The 20,810-nt window shown below is 42.1% G+C and overlaps 1 protein-coding gene across 3 annotated transcripts in view; it reads right to left on the reverse strand.

Annotated features, from left to right (window-relative positions):
• TMEM131L (transmembrane 131 like) overlaps positions 1 to 20,810 on the reverse strand; it is a 171,620-nt gene that overhangs the window by 19,041 nt on the left and 131,769 nt on the right. For all 3 annotated transcript variants that reach the window (XM_045465287.1, XM_045465278.1, XM_045465267.1), the window contains exons 24-28: positions 20,346 to 20,495; positions 19,340 to 19,965; positions 12,979 to 13,127; positions 4,194 to 4,318; positions 548 to 714 (exon numbers count right to left, since the gene is read on the reverse strand). In XM_045465287.1, coding sequence (XP_045321243.1) covers positions 548 to 714; positions 4,194 to 4,318; positions 12,979 to 13,127; positions 19,340 to 19,965; positions 20,346 to 20,495 — 1,217 coding nt within the window. The remainder of the gene's footprint in view (positions 1 to 547; positions 715 to 4,193; positions 4,319 to 12,978; positions 13,128 to 19,339; positions 19,966 to 20,345; positions 20,496 to 20,810) is intronic.

Below are 20,810 nucleotides of genomic sequence, written 5' to 3' on the forward strand. Positions count from 1 at the left end.
TCGAGGACATGGACGTGTGTCTGGGAACACGGTGTTGGCAGACAGGACTACAACTCCCCCACACCGTCCCCCAACATGTGCAGTCAACTTCAGTGGCCCTGGAGCCTCCTGCTACCCCTTAGTCTAGCTCGGACCTAGCTGTGGGTGCCCTCTACCTCTCACTCCCAGAGGCGCTGCCGGGAAGTTCTTGGGAGGGACGGCAGCCTGGCTCTGCAGGAACTGCCTGGCTTGGGTGTGTGAGAAGAACACAGTTCTCACCCAGCTGTCCCCAGAGGGAGCAACCACCGTTCCTTCAGCACTGCGCAGGAGGACAGTTGAGAATGGCCAGATTTTAGGGAGGAGGGGACAACACTCGAGGCCTGCCCGGGTTCAAAAGAATCTCAGGTTTACAGTGTCATCCTGACAGCTTTCCATTCAGGTGTCAATAACCTAAGTTGCCTCTGAAGCGATAACCTCATCAAGGTGCCATTTCTTTACAGTGGCTACTTCCTGGAGGAACCAAAAATCCCAGCAGAAGCACTGCTCATAGCTCAACAAAGTCACACACCTGCCTCTTCCTGTGCAGCAGGTAAACTGCTCCCAATGCCAGCATCTGTCTTACAAATGTCCCCTGGGTTTTCCTGTATACACCAGTTTCGGACATTGATGTCACTGCTCAGCTCAGGCCTTTCAAATGCATTGCACACAAGTTTTAATTCACTCTGTTCAGAAGGCCTAGAAGAACCACAAACAAACAAACAAACAAAAAAATCACATCCACATGTTATCATCCAACCATCCTTGCTTTCCATGAGACTTACCAGAGGTGAAAATGAACCTGGGACAACCCAAGACCTCTGCTCTTCGTGTTTTGGGGGAGAAGACACTGAGTAAGGGAGTGGTATCAAAAAGACAAAAGATTTTTGCTGTTTTAGAACTACAATCAATCTGGAGCTCATTTAATCTACTCTATACTTCACAATGAGAGGAATAAAACTCCACAAAGTTAAATAAGTGATGGAGTCCCTCCGTCACCTCATAAGTGGCAGGTCCAGGTCCAGAACCCAGGACTCTTGGCTTTAGTGACAGGTATGATTCTTAATAGATGAACCTGCTGCCTGGTGTCTGGGGGAAGGTACTGAGCGTTCATTTATATCTCTTCTCATCCATTCATTTAGCAAACATTTATTGAGTGACTACCATGTGCCATGTATTGTTAGGAAAGTTGTGCTTACAAAGCATAAAGTTCTTTCCCCAGGGAGCTCACAGTCCAATGATAACATCTCTCTACTAGACCGTGAACTGGGGGAAAGAACTGTAATGGTTTTGTAAATGGCAAAATAGAAATGGGTAGAGGACGCCACAGGAGTCCACAGATGGCTATTCACATCGTCTAACTGCAGTACCTCACGTCAGGTTTGTAGGATGGCAGTTAAGAAGACAAAATATGTGAGCTACAGCACATGATTTCATTGGTTTCTGACTGCTCAAAGTAAAGACTATAACAGAAGAAGCAAGAGCCAAGGAAACAGACAATCCAACAAGCACCCACTTCTCTTTTTGTGAGTTTACCCATTTATTTTGAGAGTAAACAAAAAAGGTGAGGGCCCCCCAGCTACTTCTTAAGTATCATATTCTCAAAACATTCTGATTAGTTACAAGCTACTGGAAAGTTCTATTTTAAAATTTTGTTTCTTGGGGCGCCTGGGTGGCTCAGTCGGTTAAGTGTCTGACTTCAGCTCAGGTCATGATCTCATGGTCCGTGAGGTCGAGCCCTGCGTCGGGCTCTGTGCTGACAGCTCAGAGCTTGGAGCCCGTTTCAGATTCTGTGTCTCCCTCTCTCTCTGCCCCTCCCCTGTTCATGCTCTGCCTCTCTCTGTCTCAAAAATAAATAAACGTTAAAAAAAAATTTTTAATTTTGTTTCTTTAGCATGTCAGAAATATCCTTGTAGGGGCGCCTGGGTGGCGCAGTCGGTTAAGCGTCCGACTTCAGCCAGGTCACGATCTCACGGTCCGTGAGTTCGAGCCCCGCGTCGGGTTCTGGGCTGATGGCTCAGAGCCTGGAGCCTGTTTCCGATTCTGTGTCTCCCTCTCTCTCTGCCCCTCCCCCATTCATGTTCTGTCTCTCTCTGTCCCAAAAATAAATAAACGTTGAAAAAAAAAATTTAATAAAAAAAAAAATTAAAAAAAATAAATATCCTTGTAGAAATATATCATAATGCTTAATTGGTGAAATTCCACTCGCATTTTGTATCTTCCTGTATTTTCACATCAGGAAAATATAATACTTTAGAGTGACCTAAGTCAATCAACTTTCTATGAAAATACATGTAAAAAGAATAAAAGGTGGGGGGCGCCAGGGTGGCTCAGTTGGTTAAGAATCCAACTTTCGATCTGGCTCAGGTCATCATCTCATGGTGCATAAGATGGAGCCCCTTGTCGGGCTCTGAGCTGACAGCACAGAGCTTGCTTGGGATTCATTTTCTCTCTCTCTCTCCCTGCCCCTACCCCGCCTCAAGATGAGTAAATAAAACATTAAAAAACCCCAAAAGATATAACTTTCCTTTCCACAAGATACCACACTGCAGCTTTTAAATAATTTAGCCTAAATAAAATGGTAATTGCTAATCAACAATTAGTATTTAGTATTAACAACGAACTAGCAGTGAGTCTATGCTTTTTTCCTATTTGCACTTTGCTGTTTGCTCTGAGTGAGCCAGGGACGTTGGAGCTGCCTGACCTTTCCCCAGCAGAGTGTAAACGGAAGGCTGGGCGGGGCGGGGGGGGGGGGGGGGGGGGGGGTGGTGCTGCAATGCTGAATCACAGGCTCCGGACAGCAACCACCTAAGCGACCCAGCGACAGACACTGCAAGCAGCACCATATGTGCCCCCCACCCTCCCATGCCAGGGTCCTTGCCTCAGTGTGGGCTGTGCTGCCAGAGTCCCCTTCCAACAACAAGCGGAACTGCAGCATGGTGGAGCCCCTTCCCCAGGAAGATTTGGAGCCACTAGAGAACAATCTGGCAGAAACACATTTAAATACCTAGCTGAGCTCATAAGAAAGAAATTCCCAGATGCCTGAACTCAGAAGAAGAAAAAGCCAGAGTGGTGAGGATGTACGCAGGAGGAAAAAGGTTTTAAAGCCCAGGGGGGTAGGTTTTAATTCCTCTCAAAGACAGTTATACAAGAGTCAGGGAGCTGGAACTATTCCTAAATAAAACTGGGGTCCTGGGAAGGGGGTATTGTCAGTGCAAGGGACACCTGAAAGGCTCCATCCATGGACTTAGGGAGGAAAAGGCAGGAGAAAGCGTCTCTACTAGAGGCTCTGGGCTTGTGCATATGTTGGGTGTTTAGATGTCTAAACCAAGAAATCAAAATTCAGAAACTATACCACCAGGTAGATTTGAAGTCAGAATGTACATACATACTAGTGACCCCTTGAAAAAACAAACCAACCAACCTCAAGCTGAGAAATTCACATAATATCAGATTTAGAAAGATATTTCTGAAAAGCCAGAATGTGGGATTCCCACAAACACTATCCAGCGCCTTCATTTTACTGATAAGAAAATGAAAGCTCAGGGAATTAGGTGAGCTACAGAAGTAAGGTTTCCAAAGAAGAATATCACACTGCTTGGGTTCCAATTCAGTCCCTGCCCCTTACCAATTCTGGGGCTGTAGGCCAAACACAAAATGTCTGGGCACCTCACTTACTGACGCTGTAAGAGAACCCAGCTTCTGCAGGACTGAGCCTCAGGTTCCCTGAGTCATGACTGTTCTCTTGTTAAGGGGAAGGGGAATGCAGGACCCCTCGCGGGTGAGAGCAATGCAGGGGTAGGAGGCCTGAGAGCTCCCAGCTGTCTTCTCTGTCACCTGGCCCACAAACACTCCTGCAACTGCATTGCACAGGCAGAATGAAGGGCCGGGCACAGAGGATGCCACACTTTTTCTTTAAAACCTCCCAGAGCTTTGAGCATTTTATAAAGTAAAAACATGAAAACTATGTTCACTTTAAGGTATTATTTTAGGAAAAGAAATGAAAACATATCCAGGATATGTATTAATTTTAATAACATTTATCTCAAAATACAAACATTGATATCTATTCTCTGTATCCAATACAACAAAAATAAGATTAAAAAATAATAGCTAAGAATAAAATTATAGATTAAAAAACAGATGAAAATTTTAAAGAGATTGTAAAAATTACACACCTCAAGACCTGAGCAGTACCTCTTTTCTTGTTTTTTCTACACGTTCGATTTTTATTCCAACTCAAGTTTTGTAAATTGCCTTCTTTCTTCTCCTGAAGCTTCTTCCTCCTATAAGGATCTTCTTGCTAAAGAGAAAAAAGAAACCTTAAGTAAAGGTTTAAACTGAAGACCAACTTCATATGAATTCAGAATGTTCCAACATGGGTGAAAACAGAGACATACATTTCTCAATCTCTAGTTTGTTTTCATTTCCCTTCCTTCTCTACCTTCCTCAATCTCTGCAAAAAGAAAAAACAATCATTGCCTATAAAATTCGAAACAGGCTAAAAAGGAAAAACATCTGTTAGCAATTTAGGGTCAGCTTGCTGTTAATCGGCAGCAATAAATTCTCCAGCATTCACCTGTTAATTTGGTATGTGCAATTCGCATGAATTACTACTGAAGAAAAGTCACGTAAAAACTCAACTTAGGAGTAATTTGTGTATTTATGTTTTTATTTGTTTACAGAAAAACTTTAGGAGGACAGCCAAATCTCCACTGAGTGTGCCAAACTAGTTTAAGCTTTTGTAAATAAGGCAAGAATATGCTTGATGTTTTAAATGTGGTTCTGAAAAACTTAATTTAGCATGAAATTCGTATTTTTATATATCTACACATTATGTACGTATGTGTATATACACATATACACATACGTGTGTGTGTGTGTGTGTGTATACATATATATATATTTTTTAATTTGGGCCTTTTCCTCTTTTAAATGTTAGGCATAGTCCGTTAAGCCAAGAGAAGGGGGATTCCCCTGCCCCTTAACATTTTGAAGTAGCTCCTGCCTTAGAAGTCCTCTAATACTCTATTTCTCTTCCTTCTACCACTCTGCCTCTTTGAAGGTTTTTTTTTTAAATGTTTATTTATTTGAGAGAGAGAGAGAGAAAGAGAGAGAGAGCGCGCACAAGCAGAGGAGGGGCAGAGAGAGAGAGGGAGACACAGAATCCAAAGCAGGCTCCAGGCTCCCAGTTGTCGACACAGAGCCCAAAGCAGGTCTTGAACTCACGAACCATGAGATCATGACCTAAGCCGAAGTCGGATGCTCAACTGACTGAGCCACCCATGTGCCCCAAACTCTGCCTCTTTACAGCAGAGGCACTGTCAGCAGGTGGGAGAAGGTACAGAGCTCACTAGGGCTTGAAAAATGCATTGTTCCTGGACATCACAGAGGCAAATCCCCCAGCTCAGAGAGTCCTCTTCCTACTGACCCTTAGGATTCACCTTTCATACAGAAAAAAGACTGCCTCATTTTACCTTCTTTTTTGAGAAGTTTGGTCCAGAAATCAGAGTAGGAATCCATGGCATTCTAGCATACACCTGACTAATACACATGACTTGGAAGAGGAAAAGCAGGTTTCAAATGCCTACATGTTACATATCTGGGGTATCAAAAGCCTCATGTACCTATTACAGCAAGAGGCTTACTACAATAAATACTAGAAATAAAATGAAACTGCAACTGTACATGTGGTAGGATTATGGGATTTGGGGGTTCTTCTTAATACTCCTTTAGTTTCTCTCCCAATAAGTATGTATTAACTTTTTTCTGATTCTGAAGGTATCTGAAAAACATGACACGTTAAACACACAAAGCCCTATCTTATAGGATTTTATGCTAACTGCTTAAGTTAGATGCTAAACACATTAATAACATACGATCAGACATTATCCAAAGTTAAACAGTAAATACGTGCCGTATTTATTCACATACTATTCCCTGTATATTTCTAACTTTGGGGAGGAAAGTTTTCCTCTCCCCTCCCCTCTCCACTTAAGGGCCAAGAAAGACTTTTCAACACAGCAAGTACTTGAGCCTTTCTGTCCCTCCAGAGTCACATACAAAGAAAGGATCTGTCTCTAAGTGGGGTCAGAGAAAGAGTGAGCTGGTCAGTAGTCACTCTGACACTTGGCTGCCTTTCTGCACCCAATCTGGTTAGATTTGTCATCCTGTGCAAACAAGAGGGACTACAGAGACATGAGACTGGGTGGTCAGAGGCATCGTTACGGTCTCTGAATATAGGCAAGAGTGATTAACAAGAGTGCGGGGCACGCTGGACTCCGGTGAGTGGAATGACAGAGAAGCAGAGTGCATGAGCAAACACAGACAGGAACAGAAACAGGGTGTGGACAAGAGAGGGAAAAGACTGAGGACATACTGAGGAATGAAAAACTAATGAATGGACTTGCTGTGTGTGTGTGTGTGGTGGGGGCTGGGGGGCGGGGGAGAGGGAGGGAGGAACAATGGGAAGTGAAGAGGAAGGGCTCCAGTCAGGCTTGGAGAACAGGCCAGCACTGGCAGTAGCAGATTGGGGGGGGGGGGGGGGGGGGGGGGGCTGGGAGAGAAAACCAGAGACCCAGAGCAACAGACTTGTGGAGAAATGAGAGGCAGACTAAAGGCACAATCTGGCTCTTTGCTTTCTGGTAGAGGGTGTCACACATAGAGGGAGGCAGGACCAACCAGGGAACGAGTCCGTGCAGAGTTGCAAGTAAGACCACAACTGTGAGGCCAAACAGCCCAATTTGAATCTCACTCCATGCCTGCAACTGTGATCTTGAGCAAGTTACTTAGCTTCTCTCTGCCTCAGTTTCCTGAATCTTCCTCAAAAGGCTGTTGTGAGTGTTACATTACCTGATACATAGTAAGAATTCTATAGAAGACCTGGCTATTATCACATTATTGAATTATTTGAACTAGTGAAGTTCTCTGATAGCCCTGGGAGAAGGGACAATTTCATTGATTACAGGGTGGGGAAATAAAAAGATTTCCTAAACTTTAATAAAAGCAAATGAGGGGCGCCTGGGTGGCGCAGTCGGTTAAGCGTCCGACTTCAGCCAGGTCACGATCTCGCGGTCCGTGAGTTCAAGCCCCGCGTCAGGCTCTGGGCTGATGGCTCAGAGCCTGGAGCCTGTTTCTGATTCTGTGTTTCCCTCTCTCTCTGCCCCTCCCCCGTTCATGCTCTGTCTCTCTCTGTCCCGAAAATAAATAAACGTTGAAAAAAAAAAAATTAAAAAAAAATAAATAAATAAAAGCAAATGAAAAAAATCAAAGAAAAACCACAGATTTCACAATACATTCTTCAAGCTGCTGTATATAAGTAAAAGCAAATAAAAGAGGGAAAGGGCCGATTAAGAAAAAAATCGGATACACTATTTGATAGGCAGAGTCAATACCGTGCTGTATGTTCTTAAAGAAAATAAGAAAAACACATGCAACAGAAAAACGGGCAAAGGACATGAAATAGAAATTTGCAAAAGAAATATAAAAGGCTAAAAACCATCAAGACTTCACCCAAAATACTTAATAATGAAGTATGTTTTTAGGAAAGGCAAATTATAGACCAGCTTGGATCTCATCTTTCCATTTTGGTTTTAAAAACCACGAGTGTATTTACACTGCATGTTTCTGCCTGCAAACACCAGGAGAGGGCTGGGGGGGGCAGAGTGCCATTAACACAGTCTGCCTCTGAGCAGCACAAGTGGAACTGGGCGAGACATTCACTTCTAATTTATTTTAAAAAATGAAAAAGATTTCAGCGGTAGGATTTTGGATGGATGAGTTTTTACTTGTTTTTCGGAATAGGAAAGTGCTGATTTTTCCCTGGTGAGAGATGCAAAGTGAAAGAAAACACAGTCGTTTCCCTATCTCGATGATCAAGATTTTGCATGACACATGGGGCTGCTGGGGGCAGAGGAAGCCAGCGTTTCCTACACCATCCATGTGAACGTGAATCCACCTTTCTGGAACGCAATCTGGGGCACACATGAGGATACTCTCTAATCCTACTTCTAGAAATCTCTAACAAGGACACAGCAGGTATACAGGGAAGACTTAAGAACAATGTAGCTCATCATAGCGCTATTTAGGAAAATAACAAGCTGTAAATTAATGTCCAGTCACAGGGGAATGGTTCAGGATTAGGGGCATAGTTAAATGACGGAATGTTATGTAACCACTGAAAGTTCCCTTTGTTTTGAACGTGAGAAAATTCAGAATTATTAGCATGATTAGCAAACCTACATCTACATAATGATGATGCTGAGGTTTTTAAAAAGTTGTATAAAAAAGAAATAGAATAAAAAAAATGTACAAAGTGGTTCATTTTGGATAGACTTTTCTCCCCGCTGCCCCTTCCTTATGCTTTTGTAACAATCATAAATTCCTTTTCTAAGGGGAAAAAAATCTGCTTGAAAAAATAAACAGCAGGGCTACGGTTAAAATTTAGTTTGTAGCTCTTAAATCTGGGCTTCAACCTTCTTTGCCAATAAATCTACAGGAATGTTCCCCATGTACTATAGACAGATTTATACAATTTTCTAAGCTGCAAAGTTAGGCCCTAAGAATGTATAAGAAAAACAAACATTGAGTGCTGCCCTTGGGAATGTGTTTATTGAGAACGACTTCTCCAAACGAACAATGAAATGGAAAGCACACACTTGCAAGGTTTTAAAGAGATGCTCTGCAAAACAGGGAGTGAGTCATGGAGACAGCAAAACAAATGAGGGACTATGGTCCCTCAGATCCTCCAGCTGGTGGCATCCTTCCTGTTGAGGGGATTGCCATCATCTTTAGGTGCAGATGTCTCTCTTACACAGGCTCCCAGGCCAGAAAAGGAAGGAGGAGCTTACACGACCCCTGGGACTGTGCACGAGCGAAGTCTGAGCTCCAGGGATAACGAGAAAAAAGAAGAGGCCCAAGCACAGAGGCCTGGGTGTGTCGTGGGGGCCAGAGGCTGAGTCTGAAGTGGGGGAATGGCACCCACCTGTGACAGATGGATGCCAGCAGCACCACCACTGAAGCACAGTTCCTCGGGGCCACCTCCTCCTTGTGGCCCTCAGATGGAGGGACCTGGCGTGAGTCCCAGCTCGCAGGCTGTGCAGCCACTGAGTGATCATATCTCAGTGTTGGTTTCGATCTCACTACAGGGCAACATGGAAGTCTCCAAAGCCCTTATCAGGAGGATGTTAAGGTTCAACCCTTACCTTCACCCATTCCCTCCTACCTCAAATTCAGTGACTTTATTTCTGCTCCTGAAAGCACAGCCCGTCTTAGTCTTCTGGCCTCGCTTCCAGTACATCTGCTATACCTGCACCCTCAAGCCGTCCACAGCTACACCACCACCCGAGGTTCACACTCAGGCCCTTGCTCTTCCCTCTGTACATACACACCTCGGAGAACTCAGCGTCCTCTTTCAGGTCTAACCTCCACAGGCACAGCTCCCATTCAAGCCCTGGATCCGTATCTCCGGCTGTCACTAACGAACACGGTCATTTCCTTTCTACTTACCCCTTGTCAGTGCTTAGTAAGTGCGCTACTCTAAGCACTTACCACATGAACTCATCTATGCCTCACAATGCTAGGAGGTAGGCAGGCTATTATCATCCTCATTTGTCAGATACGGAAACTGCGATGTTAAGTAACTTGCCCAATGTTATAGAGCAAGTAAGTGACCACCTGGATTCAAACCCAACAAGTCTGGCTGCAAAGTCCATGCTCTTAATTTGCAACATTGCTTTGATAAACATAAAAATGAACTCATAAGTCAGAATTCCCCATCTTCTAGTTAGCCAGACTTAAAACCCTGGAGTTACTTTTGCAAGTGATTGTATAAGAGAAGACAGCTCCTCTCCTTTGTGCAGTTAGGTGCAGGGAAGTCCTATTAGTTTTTCTTCTAAACTCTTACCTTCTCTTCCTACCCTTCACCCTTGCTCCTGCCCAAACACAGCCTTACATCACACCTCCCAGCAGAGTAACAGCCTCCTTATGAGAAGACAGCTGGTGCCCATCTCTGCTCTCTATAACCCAGCCTCCAAAACATTCAGACTGACCCTCCAAAAATGCATTATCCACACATTCATTCAAGCATTTACTAAACAACTACACTTTATAATCTTTGTAACAGCCATTCAGCCCATCTTTGTGAAACTGAACTGAAAAATACTCAGTTATGACCTTCAAGAAACTCACAGCCTATAGGCTATTTTCCACCACCCATCCACATGCCAGTTCAGAAACCTTCCATAGCACTCCATCATTTGCAGCAGGGTCCCCCCCAAACTGGCCACCCTTCAGCCAAATCCTCTGGCCAAACCCTTCAGCCAAAATAACTTTGTTTGGACAGATGTGCTTTTAAAAATCTGACTCTGAAATTTATTAGCAAGCAACCCACTACTGTCCAATTCTCTATAGGCATCATCACTTTGATTGCTGTGCTCACCCAGTTCACTATTTGTGCTTCTGGCTGAGGTCTAGGGGATAAAGTCTAAATTTTCAGTTGGTATGCAAAGGCCTTTCCCATCTGGAAGGTCTCCCACTCTTCCCTCCCATTACTTCCCACTCCTGATTGAGCTTCTTCTCAAAGATGATCTCCTACAGCTCCCAGTTATGCTATGGGGTCCAGGGGTGCCGCTGCCCACCTTCCCTTCTTTGCCTGTCCACGTTTCTATCTGAAATCCCTTCCACCATGGACTGATTGGGGCACTTGACTACTTAGAAATATCTTGTCCTTCTTTAAATGCTGCAACTCCCAGTTTGGAATGTCTAGGATATCTTTATTTTGTATCATTTTCATGTTATTTAAATGAAAAACCCATGTTTGGTTATGAAGTTTAAGCAAAAATAGAAGAATATAGAGAAGGAAAAAAGAATCACCCCAAATCCCACCACCCAGAAATAACCAGAGTCTGCCACTGATTATTTGGCAAACCTTATTTTTTACTATCTCTCTATGAACCTACATACACATTAGGATGGCAAGACAAGTGACAGGAATGATTCATAATATTGGAACGATGTATTATTTTTAAATAAAAATTTAAAGCTCAGTTTTATTTGAATTTAACAAAAGTAACTGAAGTAGAACCCAGGGAACTGCCAATGTTCAAATAATCATTTCTTCTTTATTAATTGTTTAACGTTAAGAAAGATAGTGAAGGACATTTTCATTAAGTTTTCACCCTATTAAGTGCTATGTTCAGTTTTATACAGTATGGACTCTCTACCAAGAAAAATAACATTAAAACTCACTATCACCTACCATTCAATACCATCTCTCATTTTTGCAGATTGTTACCTTTTCGTTTTAAAATATGCAATCTGTTCTGCAATTATAATTGCTAACTGTTTAGTTTCAATTGCGGGTGGAAAATGGACAGAAATCCCAACAACAGACCTTTAACACAGCTTCAGTAGTCCTGGGTCCTTATTTTCACTTCTAGCTTAGTTAGTTAAATTTCATTAACTTCATTTTTTAAGAAAGACTCATGATGAACTCACCTGTGTTTAAGGATGCTGCTGTCTTCGCACTTAAGTGTCAACTTGGCTAGAGTATTCTTGCTCACATTCTCATTCTCTCCAAGATATGGCTCCCTGTGCCCTGGCACGAGATTTTTCTACCAAGTGAGGCAAGCCTGAGCTGGTGTTTCTCCATCTTCCTCACCTCCTTGCACTGTTCTTTAGGCTTTAAGTTCACTAACTATAGCCAGGCTGTGCCTGTGTCCATTGCTATGTGTCAGTTTTTCCTGGTGTACCCCGTGTGCCCTTTTATTCTATGAATTCCATTCTTCCCTTGTATCAGGAAAATTTTCTTCGATTTCACCTCTGAATAAATATGTTTCAGATCTATTTCCTGGGCCATTTACTTAAACACTCATTATTCTTCTGTTGGACTGGTTTTGTCTTTCTTTGCCCCAGATCTATCACCATCTTTTCTCTAACTGCTTCCAGCTCTTCAATTTTTTCCCTCACACTCGCTCTGATTATCTTAAAGCCTTTCTCAGGGTCAAATAATTCAAGTTTTGGCTACTGTCTGTGTAATGTCATTTGGGTCTTCGTTTCTTAGCTTTATAATATCTCTTTTAACCTCATCCTGGTGTATTGATTTGCCTTTATAAAAGCTCTCATTTTATGGAGTTCATTTTCTATAGTGAGAAGTATGAAGAGTTTTCTTCAGGTCTCTGGATATGTTTTCTTCTACATTAGGATCTTTACCTGTCTTCTGTGTTCTACTCCTTGCATTCGCTTTTACTGTGTGTGTGTTGGGGGGGCGGTATACAGTGTATATCTGCATAGTTAGAATGCTATGTTTTTCCCACTGGGCTTTTACTAATACACAGATAGCTCTGTTCTGAAATAAAGTAGGTAAATTCTCCTAAATACCTTTTCTACCTTTCTCCTTCACCTGTTTGCTTTTGCCTATGAGATATGGGGCTGGGTTCTGCTCTCTAGATGCTCTTTGGTAGGCTACACTAGAGAGAAGGGAGAGGGTTTGCCAGGACAGTGTGCAACTATGTTCTCTTTTCTGGGAATCTGTTGCACAAGCGCCCACTTGCTTGAGCTAGATAGGCATCCCTTTCCTGTGGATTTTGGCCTATGCTTCCAACTCAGCAAGAGCAGACCCTAAAATGGATGTTGGGTAACAACTGGAGAAAAGGGACTGGTTCTACTCCACCATCTTTACCAGGAGTTAACCCATCTGCTTAAGAACAGCTTCCCCAGAGAATAAAAGATAAAAGCTATCTGATGTTACTAGAAATTATTTTAGCGTCTCCTATGGAATTAGAAGATAAATAAAACTTTCCAAACACCTCAAACTCACCACTTACAAGTACAGATTCAAATGCATAACTAGCCCCCTCACTGAAAAGTATGAAATATACGTGGACAGTCACTAGACAGATACTTGCTCTCTAAGCCCTAAAAATGGGTTTTGTCCTAATAGGCAAGAGAAAAAGGAATACAGACCTCGACTGAAGGTATGTCCTGTTTCTCAAAACATATGTCTTCTTTAGATGCTTTGTGGATCTTCTTTTCTGAGGAAGACTTTGTGTCAACCTTTTTCAAAGTTTCACAGCTGTCTACTTCATTCTTGACAGGCACTTGCTGGTTATTCCCTTGAATACATAAAAACGATTTAATCTCTAGCTAATTATTTCCATTCACATTCCCATAGTTAAATCTCTTTCCCACACCAATCTAATTTAATGAGATTTAGACTTAAAGATTGTTCCCGACATTCACGATGCTCTAGAAATGTGCTGACCAGTAAAACCGTGCTTATGTTAAGAGTTCTACAAAAAGTCTTTAAAAGAGATTGAGGGAAAAGCCTGAGGCGGTACACCGTTATTTATAGCAGCATTAAACCTAACAGCCAATAGGTAGAAACAACCCAAGTGTCCCTGGACAGATGGACAGACAAACAAAATGTGGTATACCCACAGTGGAATAGCATTCAGCCTTAAGAGGAATGAATCATTGCCCAACACCGTGGGCAATATTATACTTAACACTATTGAGGTGTATACTCCAAAATGACGGAGATGGAAAAGCAAAGGAAGGAAATTCTGACACATGCCACAACATGGATGAACTCTGGAGACCTGAGGCTAAATGAAATAAGCCAGTCCCCCAAAGAGAAATACTATACGATTCTCCTTGTCTGAGGGACCTAGAGTCGTCAAATTCATAGAGATGGGCTGGCGGGAGAGGGTAGAGGTACTCACTGCTTAATGGGTATAGAGTTTCTTTTCATGACAGTGAAAAGGTTCTGGAAACGGATGGTGGTGATGGTTGCACAACAATGTGAATGTACTTAATGCCACGGAGCTTTATAATTAAAATGGTAAATCTTATGTTATGCCTATTTTACCCCAATTTTTTTGAAGTTGGTGAGGGGAGAGAGGGGTAAAGTCCTTGGCTTCCAGTCATGACCCAGTCCCTAATTAGTTTTCAAAGTAAATCTCTTAAGTTGCCTGAGTTTCTTCAGTTTCCTTAGTTATAAAATGAAAATACCACTTTCTCCGCCTGCCCCGACTGCTACAAAGATGAAATCAGAAGACCTATAAATGGAAAGGATCCCCCACCAAAACTACATGACCCGTTTCAGGGCAGGTCCTCCTCCCAGTCAGGGCGCACCTGCCCCCAGCAACCAGGGCCTGTAGTACCCTGTAAATGAGCAGATGAATCACAGGGCAAAAAAGCTGGTGCTGGTAGAAACCTCATGTGAAAACATGATTTTCCTACTTTTCTTTCAAGTGATTTCATGCCTAAGTGTATTTCTTCTTCCATCCCTTACTTCAAAATAAAGTCAAAGCAACGTCAACCCCACAAAAACTGGCCTCAGTGTTCTAATATGAAACAAAGAATTTCAATACCTTCTCTTTTTTTCTTGAACTGAGACTTCCCTTACCATACCTTTGCAATCTCAGAAAGTTTAGATGGCCCGGCAGCTATTTCACAAGGAAGCAGGCTGCAGGCTTGGTGATGCAAGCCTGACCTCACTTCAGCAGGGGCTCCAGTCCGGCCCTGCTTTGGGACCTGGTGCAGGAAAAGTCTGTGCCCGGAAAATGAAATGAGCAGTTCAATCCCTCCTGATTCTGAAATTCTGAAGCTGAACTCACTCAAAGCAAGATATATACATCTTACAAATAACACTTACAAGGGAAGCATGCTTTTATTTTGTTAATGGAAAATGGTGTAAGTATCACAGAACTATAAAAACGCTGGGAAGCATTAATTGCTCTAAGACACAAATTGGATGTTCAGACAACTACAGAGGAAAATATCCACCATGATGAAGTGGTAAAGGAAAGAGCCAAGAACAAAGAAGGCAGGATCCAAAACACAAAAAGAAATCATAAATAAGGACATCCCTTCGGATTCTGGAAACCATACATATAAAACAGAACACATACATTCTCCCAAAAAATGTGCCGCTAACTTTCCTAGAGTCTTAATTCGTGAGAAAATGGATTTCCTTACGTGTTCTTCCGGCCAAGAACAGCACTAAAAGTATTAGTCGTCAAACTTTCTCAGGAAGGATCCAAAGTTAATATCCAACACTGAACTATCCCCAAAAGTGCTAAAGCACTTAGTAACACCTTCTGTGGGGCTGGGAATCAGGACAAACAGTAAAAGCGATACTTTTTTTTTTTTTAATTTTTTTTTTTTTTTAACGTTTATTTATTTTTGAGACAGAGAGAGACAGAGCATGAACGGGGGAGGGTCAGAGAGAGGGAGACACAGAATCTGAAACAGGCTCCAGGCTCTGAGCTGTCAAGCACAGAGTCTGACGCGGGGCTCAAACTCACGGACCGCAAGATCACGACCTGAGCCAAAGTCGGACACTTAACCGACTGAGCCACCCAGGCACCTCCCCACTTTTTTTTTAATTTTTTTTTAGTAAAAGCAATTCTAATAACAAGTTCTTCACTGAGTCTTTGAGAAACTCTAACATGACAATATCTAAGAATTTAGAAATTCATTTACTAAATGGAGCCATCCAAGTCATCTTATTAGGCACGATTACTTACTTACAGTGTTATACAACTTTCTTATACCCATCTCACAGAGTCAGTGTTTGAGCCACAAAGATAAAAAACAAATAAAACAGGGAACAAGTGAACTCAACTAGAATCCTGCTTAAACTTTTATGGTATCAAATCTAATCAAATGTTATATTTTGAGTAAAAGCTAATCTTCAAGATATTAGTATCTGTAAGTAAAATGAGACTATTTGAATTTTTCAAATATTCGTATTTCAGAAATTTGGAGTGTCTATTCAGTGACATCTTCCATGTATTGTTAATTCCAAGGCTTAGGGTATTATTCAATTTAAAAGTTTATTATCCTTTACATTGTTATAAGCAGAAAGCAATAAAAGGGTGCCTGGGTGGCTCACTTGGTTAAGCATCCAACTTCAGCTCAAGTCATGATCTCATAGTCTGTGGGTTCGAGCCCCGCATCGGGCTCTGTGCTGACAGCTCAGAGCCTGGAGCCTGCTTCAGATTCTGTGTCTCCCCCTCTCTCTGCCCCTCCCCTGCTTGCTCTCTCTCGCGCGCACGCGCTTTCTCTCAGAAATAAACATTAAAAAAAAGAAAGCAATAAAATAATTGGCTGACTATTCCTCTTTCATAGTGCTGAGGCCAGCTGTGTGTCTTTAGCCTTAATTCCAGAGATCATTATTTTTTAATTGTACGGTCAAATACAGATCTAGAATTGTGATCACACAATTTAAAAATAATACACATTTGAAAAGAAACATATTTAAAAGATCATTTACGTTACACACAGAGCTCTACTCTTGTCAGACGCTCAAAAGACTCTGGAATACATAACAAATGTTTGAAAAATTGAGCTGTGGTTTGACAGGTGGATGCCAAGAAAACTGTGTGAAAACAGAGCTCTGAAGCATCTGTCAACAGACTTCCTTTCTATGGGGAATTTTAATTTATGACTTACTACAAGGCCTCTCAGAAGAAGGCCGCAGAAAGAACAGGAAGGGGATGAGACACATTTCTTTTATTCAGAAAATAAATTCTGTGTTTTTCAATAACAAAACTGACCATGTAGTGCCAGAGCCATTAATATTCACCTTGGAATATTTTTTTCTCACACAATATGTCACCCTCAGGAAAAATTAAAAAGCCTCAGAATAGGAGAAGGCAAACTTCCTCACATGCCTCAAGGAGGTCTGTCAGGTTAATAAAATCACTTCAGGCACTCTTAGGAGACAGACCGCCTGCCCCCTTCCCCTTTTTCCAAAAGCAATCTTATCACTGAATTTGCCTCTACGGAACATTTGTATACTTTAGGAGAAGGAGCTAGGATGTGGCAAACACACTAGCTGCTTTCCCCTGAGCAAACAGAAATTCCCCATTCTAGTGGGCCACACAGGAAACGAGGTGGAGGGACCTGGGATTCCCAACCAGCCGGCGGGCTAAGTTCAACTATGAACACAGAAGCTGTTTTCTTCAGATTCTAGAATGATTTTGTGATGGAAACACGTTTTTCACAAAGTAAAACACTTTTCAAAGCAAAAAAAGAACCAACGCTCAAAGTTGGAAGTGAAAATTTGGAGAGTTCTCATATACAAATGGTTTTCTCATCCTTGAGCATTCTTCACACGTTATGGACTCCCTGCCAATTATATGCCTGTTCACCATCTGCCAGCTTATTACAATGCTTTCCTTTAAAATCTGATAAAAGCACCCCAAGCCCTTGATATTACTAAAAAAAAAACTCCAAATCCTATCTTCAAACTACAAATATCTTCCTCTAGAATTCTCGGTCCTTTCTTATTTTTAAAATTGTCAATCCTTTAAAATGTCTAAATTGTAAATGGATGGCAGGCAACCTATTTTTTTTTAACCTCTTTGATATTTTCCTAGAATAGTGCTGTGAACAGAAAACAGAACAAAACACATGTCAATGAATGGCTTTCCCTGCGAGGAATCTCCTGCTGACATACTAATTCCGGAGAGAAATCCAGCACTGTGAATCAGTACCTCTAAGTTTGCTGGTCGGAACACGGCGGAAAGCCAAAGTTCTTTCATCAGTCCTTACTAGATCTGATCAACAATCACCCTGATACCACTTAACATACTACTGATCTAACCAAACAGCAGTTTTTAAAGACTTCTTATTGCGAGATACTTGTTTCCATTTAAAACACAGATTAGCAATCTGCACAGGAGGGAAAGATTCTGGGCAGGAATGACATCTATGATGATACAAGCAAGTCCTTTGTTTCTGGACCTCCAATACGAAGTTCACTCACACTTGCTGAAGTATTACTACATGGCCATCTATGCTCCACTATGGGCATTAAACATCAAGTATTGGACAGGAGGGACCTGAAGCACAAATGTGAATCCTCTGACCCACTCTAGCGCTGCACTTTGGGCCCACGTCTCCACATTTTAACCCACTTCAAAGTACTGCAGTGCAGCAAAAGGTCCTTCCCATCTATCTATCCACAAGGCCATGGCCACTGCACTCTGCAGGCACATTTATGCAGATGACTAGTGGACGCAAGGGGCCACAGAAGCACTTCAAACAACTATGGTTTTAGGCTTACATAAAGTCAGCCTATGTTAGATCCTGTGCTCAGGCCTAAATGATACCAAACAAGGAAAACCCTGGTAGGATTCACCCCTAATCTCACTCTTTCACAAATGTTTTGCAGCCTGGGCCCCATGGAAATGGAACAATAGGCAGCCCCCTGCCCTACCACAAAACATCCTTAGACCAGGTATGCTATGCTATCATTTGAGGATCTGGTTGAGTGCTTCACCCGGAGTGCATGCTCACACGCCAGGTGGACAGAACACAGGGGACGGCGTCAACCCTGCAGACATGATTCCACCTCAAATACGTGCACGGATACCAGGGAAACGGTACAAACTGGTTGGAACAAGACGCACCAGGAATACATGTGCAGTTGCCTGACCTTGCTCCACTCGCTCGGAGGACTCCAGCTTTGAAGTTAGAGACGTCCTTTAATGGAACACATAAAATTCACTACGGGTTTTTAACTACATGCATAAAACTCATCAGAAACTGACCAATCCATAATATTTCTCTACCCCCTCTACAGTAACAGGGAGTGAAACACATTAGATGCTTTAATAAGATCAAAGGTGACTGATTTTTCCAGATTAAAAAGTGTCCAAAATCTGACTTTTACCAGGTACAGAAATGTGCATATTAAGAGGATCAGAACGGCTAAGAAAAATAAGCACGGGCTCTTATGCCAAAAGCCAAAGGGGTCAGTTAAAGCTTCACGACAATGTTACATATAGGTAGTTTTCTGAGTCCAGTCCTGCCTACGCTTTCACTAACTGCCTTTGCTATAAGAGAACATCTGTCTTTTTTAACCAAGGGACACAATTAGACAAGAATCAGGGCCAGGGAACACGAGACGGTAGCAGCTGTTAAATATAAAAAGTTGGTAAGTTTTGTTCGGTCAGAAACATTTTATGAGCAGATTAATTTTCACAAATAGTCTGAAAATCCAAGATATAAAGTAATTAGAAAGTGGTGTCCATATCCTCCCAATAAAATATGACATTCCCAACCCTCTAAACACATGTACTAAAAGTACACGTCTTAGCCACGACATTCTAAAAACGTGGTGCCTCCTCCTAAGCTTTTCATTTTGCAAACCGTACTTCACCACTTACACCTTTGTTTTAACTCTGTGCAAGAACTAAAAATTCAGCATCCATGATTAAACCTAAAGTCACAGGTGAGAACAAATTCTGTTAAAAAAACAGACCGAAGACAAAGCGGAGAGAAAAGTCATCCAGGAGGATGAAAAGATTACCATTATTCTTCCCGGAAATCTCTGGCAAGTCTGACTGGTACTGAGGTGCACTTCTTGACAAGTGATTTTCAGGTAGTTTCTTAGAGGTCTTCAGAGAACAGAGCTCTCTCTCCTTGAGCTCACCTATGTTTTCTGAAGTTTTAATATCCGTTTCCTTAGGAAACATACATGTCTGTATTTCCTCCTTCATATGACATTCTGAAGAAGGATGATTGACCATAACTGTGTTTTTCAGTGTGTTTTCTTCTTTATTCAGTAAGTTTTTGGGAAGGGTTAAATTCTTTTGCAGGTTGACATTTATGCCACTTGCGTATTTGAGGTTTATCCAGTTCTCACCCATAACATCAGTGCACACGTCCTCTCTAGGGGCAGACAGGGGGCTGCCCAGGGCTGGAGTCTGTCTCTCCTCGGCAGCAGTGTTGGCACTGCTGGCAACAGGTGGGCTAGGTCTGTGTTTGCTGTAATAGACTGAGCACTTGTGCTTCTTCTGAGAATGACCACAGGTACCGGGGCTCCTCCTTGCCGCGTTCTGGATCCTGCTTTGTGGAGTGTTTACTGGAAGACAGCTCTTCCCTCTGCCTTTATCAGAGGGGCCATAGGTATCAAGAAAGTTCTTACAATTGCTCCTGAATGGAGGAAGAAAAACATTTAACATCAAGCCAAGTGGAATCAAACCCTACCCCTCTGTTTCTAAAGCCGTGAGAAAGAAGTGGCCATTGGTACTGTGTGCACTGGGGAGTTCTATCTTTCCTTCTTCCAAAGCCCCCTGGGTTTTACAAACTAAGTCCTTATATGAAGTCTATCTTATTGTAAAAGGACTGTTACAGCCTCAATGACTTAAAGAAAATTTTACGAATCTAAACCTGGACTCAGAATATTTATATCACCTTAAAATAAAATCAGAACGAAGTAATATCAAAGGTGAGAACCCCTTCCCCCCCAACACACACACACACACACACACACACACACACACACACACACACACACACAGAGAAATTCTTACTTGTGAGAATGGGAGCTAATTACATCCATCGAACTATTGTTTTGCTGCGAAGATGAGCTAGCATTTTGCCTCTGTCTTGTTTTCATGAATTCCATAAGAATGTACTGTGCTTGTTGGAAGGCTATTAAAATCACACCCAACAGGGACAAACTGAGGAAGAAAGCAATGGGGTTCATTACTGCATGGTTCTGACTGGCATTAAAAAGACCAGCTCTCTTACAGAAGAGCAGTGGATGGTTGATGCAAAATGTCTAAAGATGTGGTATTGGGATTCCCTAAGATGTATGATATCATACTTTCTGATATTAAAGATTAAAAAAAAAACCCAAGATTCTAAAAATGTGCATACTTGTAAGTTTGACATTCCAATTCCATTTTTTTTTTTAATTTTTTTTTTAACGTTTTTATTTATTTTTGAGACAGAGAGAGACAGAGCATGAACGGGGGAGGGTCAGAGAGAGAGAG

This window comes from Leopardus geoffroyi, chromosome B1, assembly GCF_018350155.1.
Source record: "Leopardus geoffroyi isolate Oge1 chromosome B1, O.geoffroyi_Oge1_pat1.0, whole genome shotgun sequence".
Taxonomy (NCBI): domain Eukaryota; kingdom Metazoa; phylum Chordata; class Mammalia; order Carnivora; family Felidae; genus Leopardus; species Leopardus geoffroyi.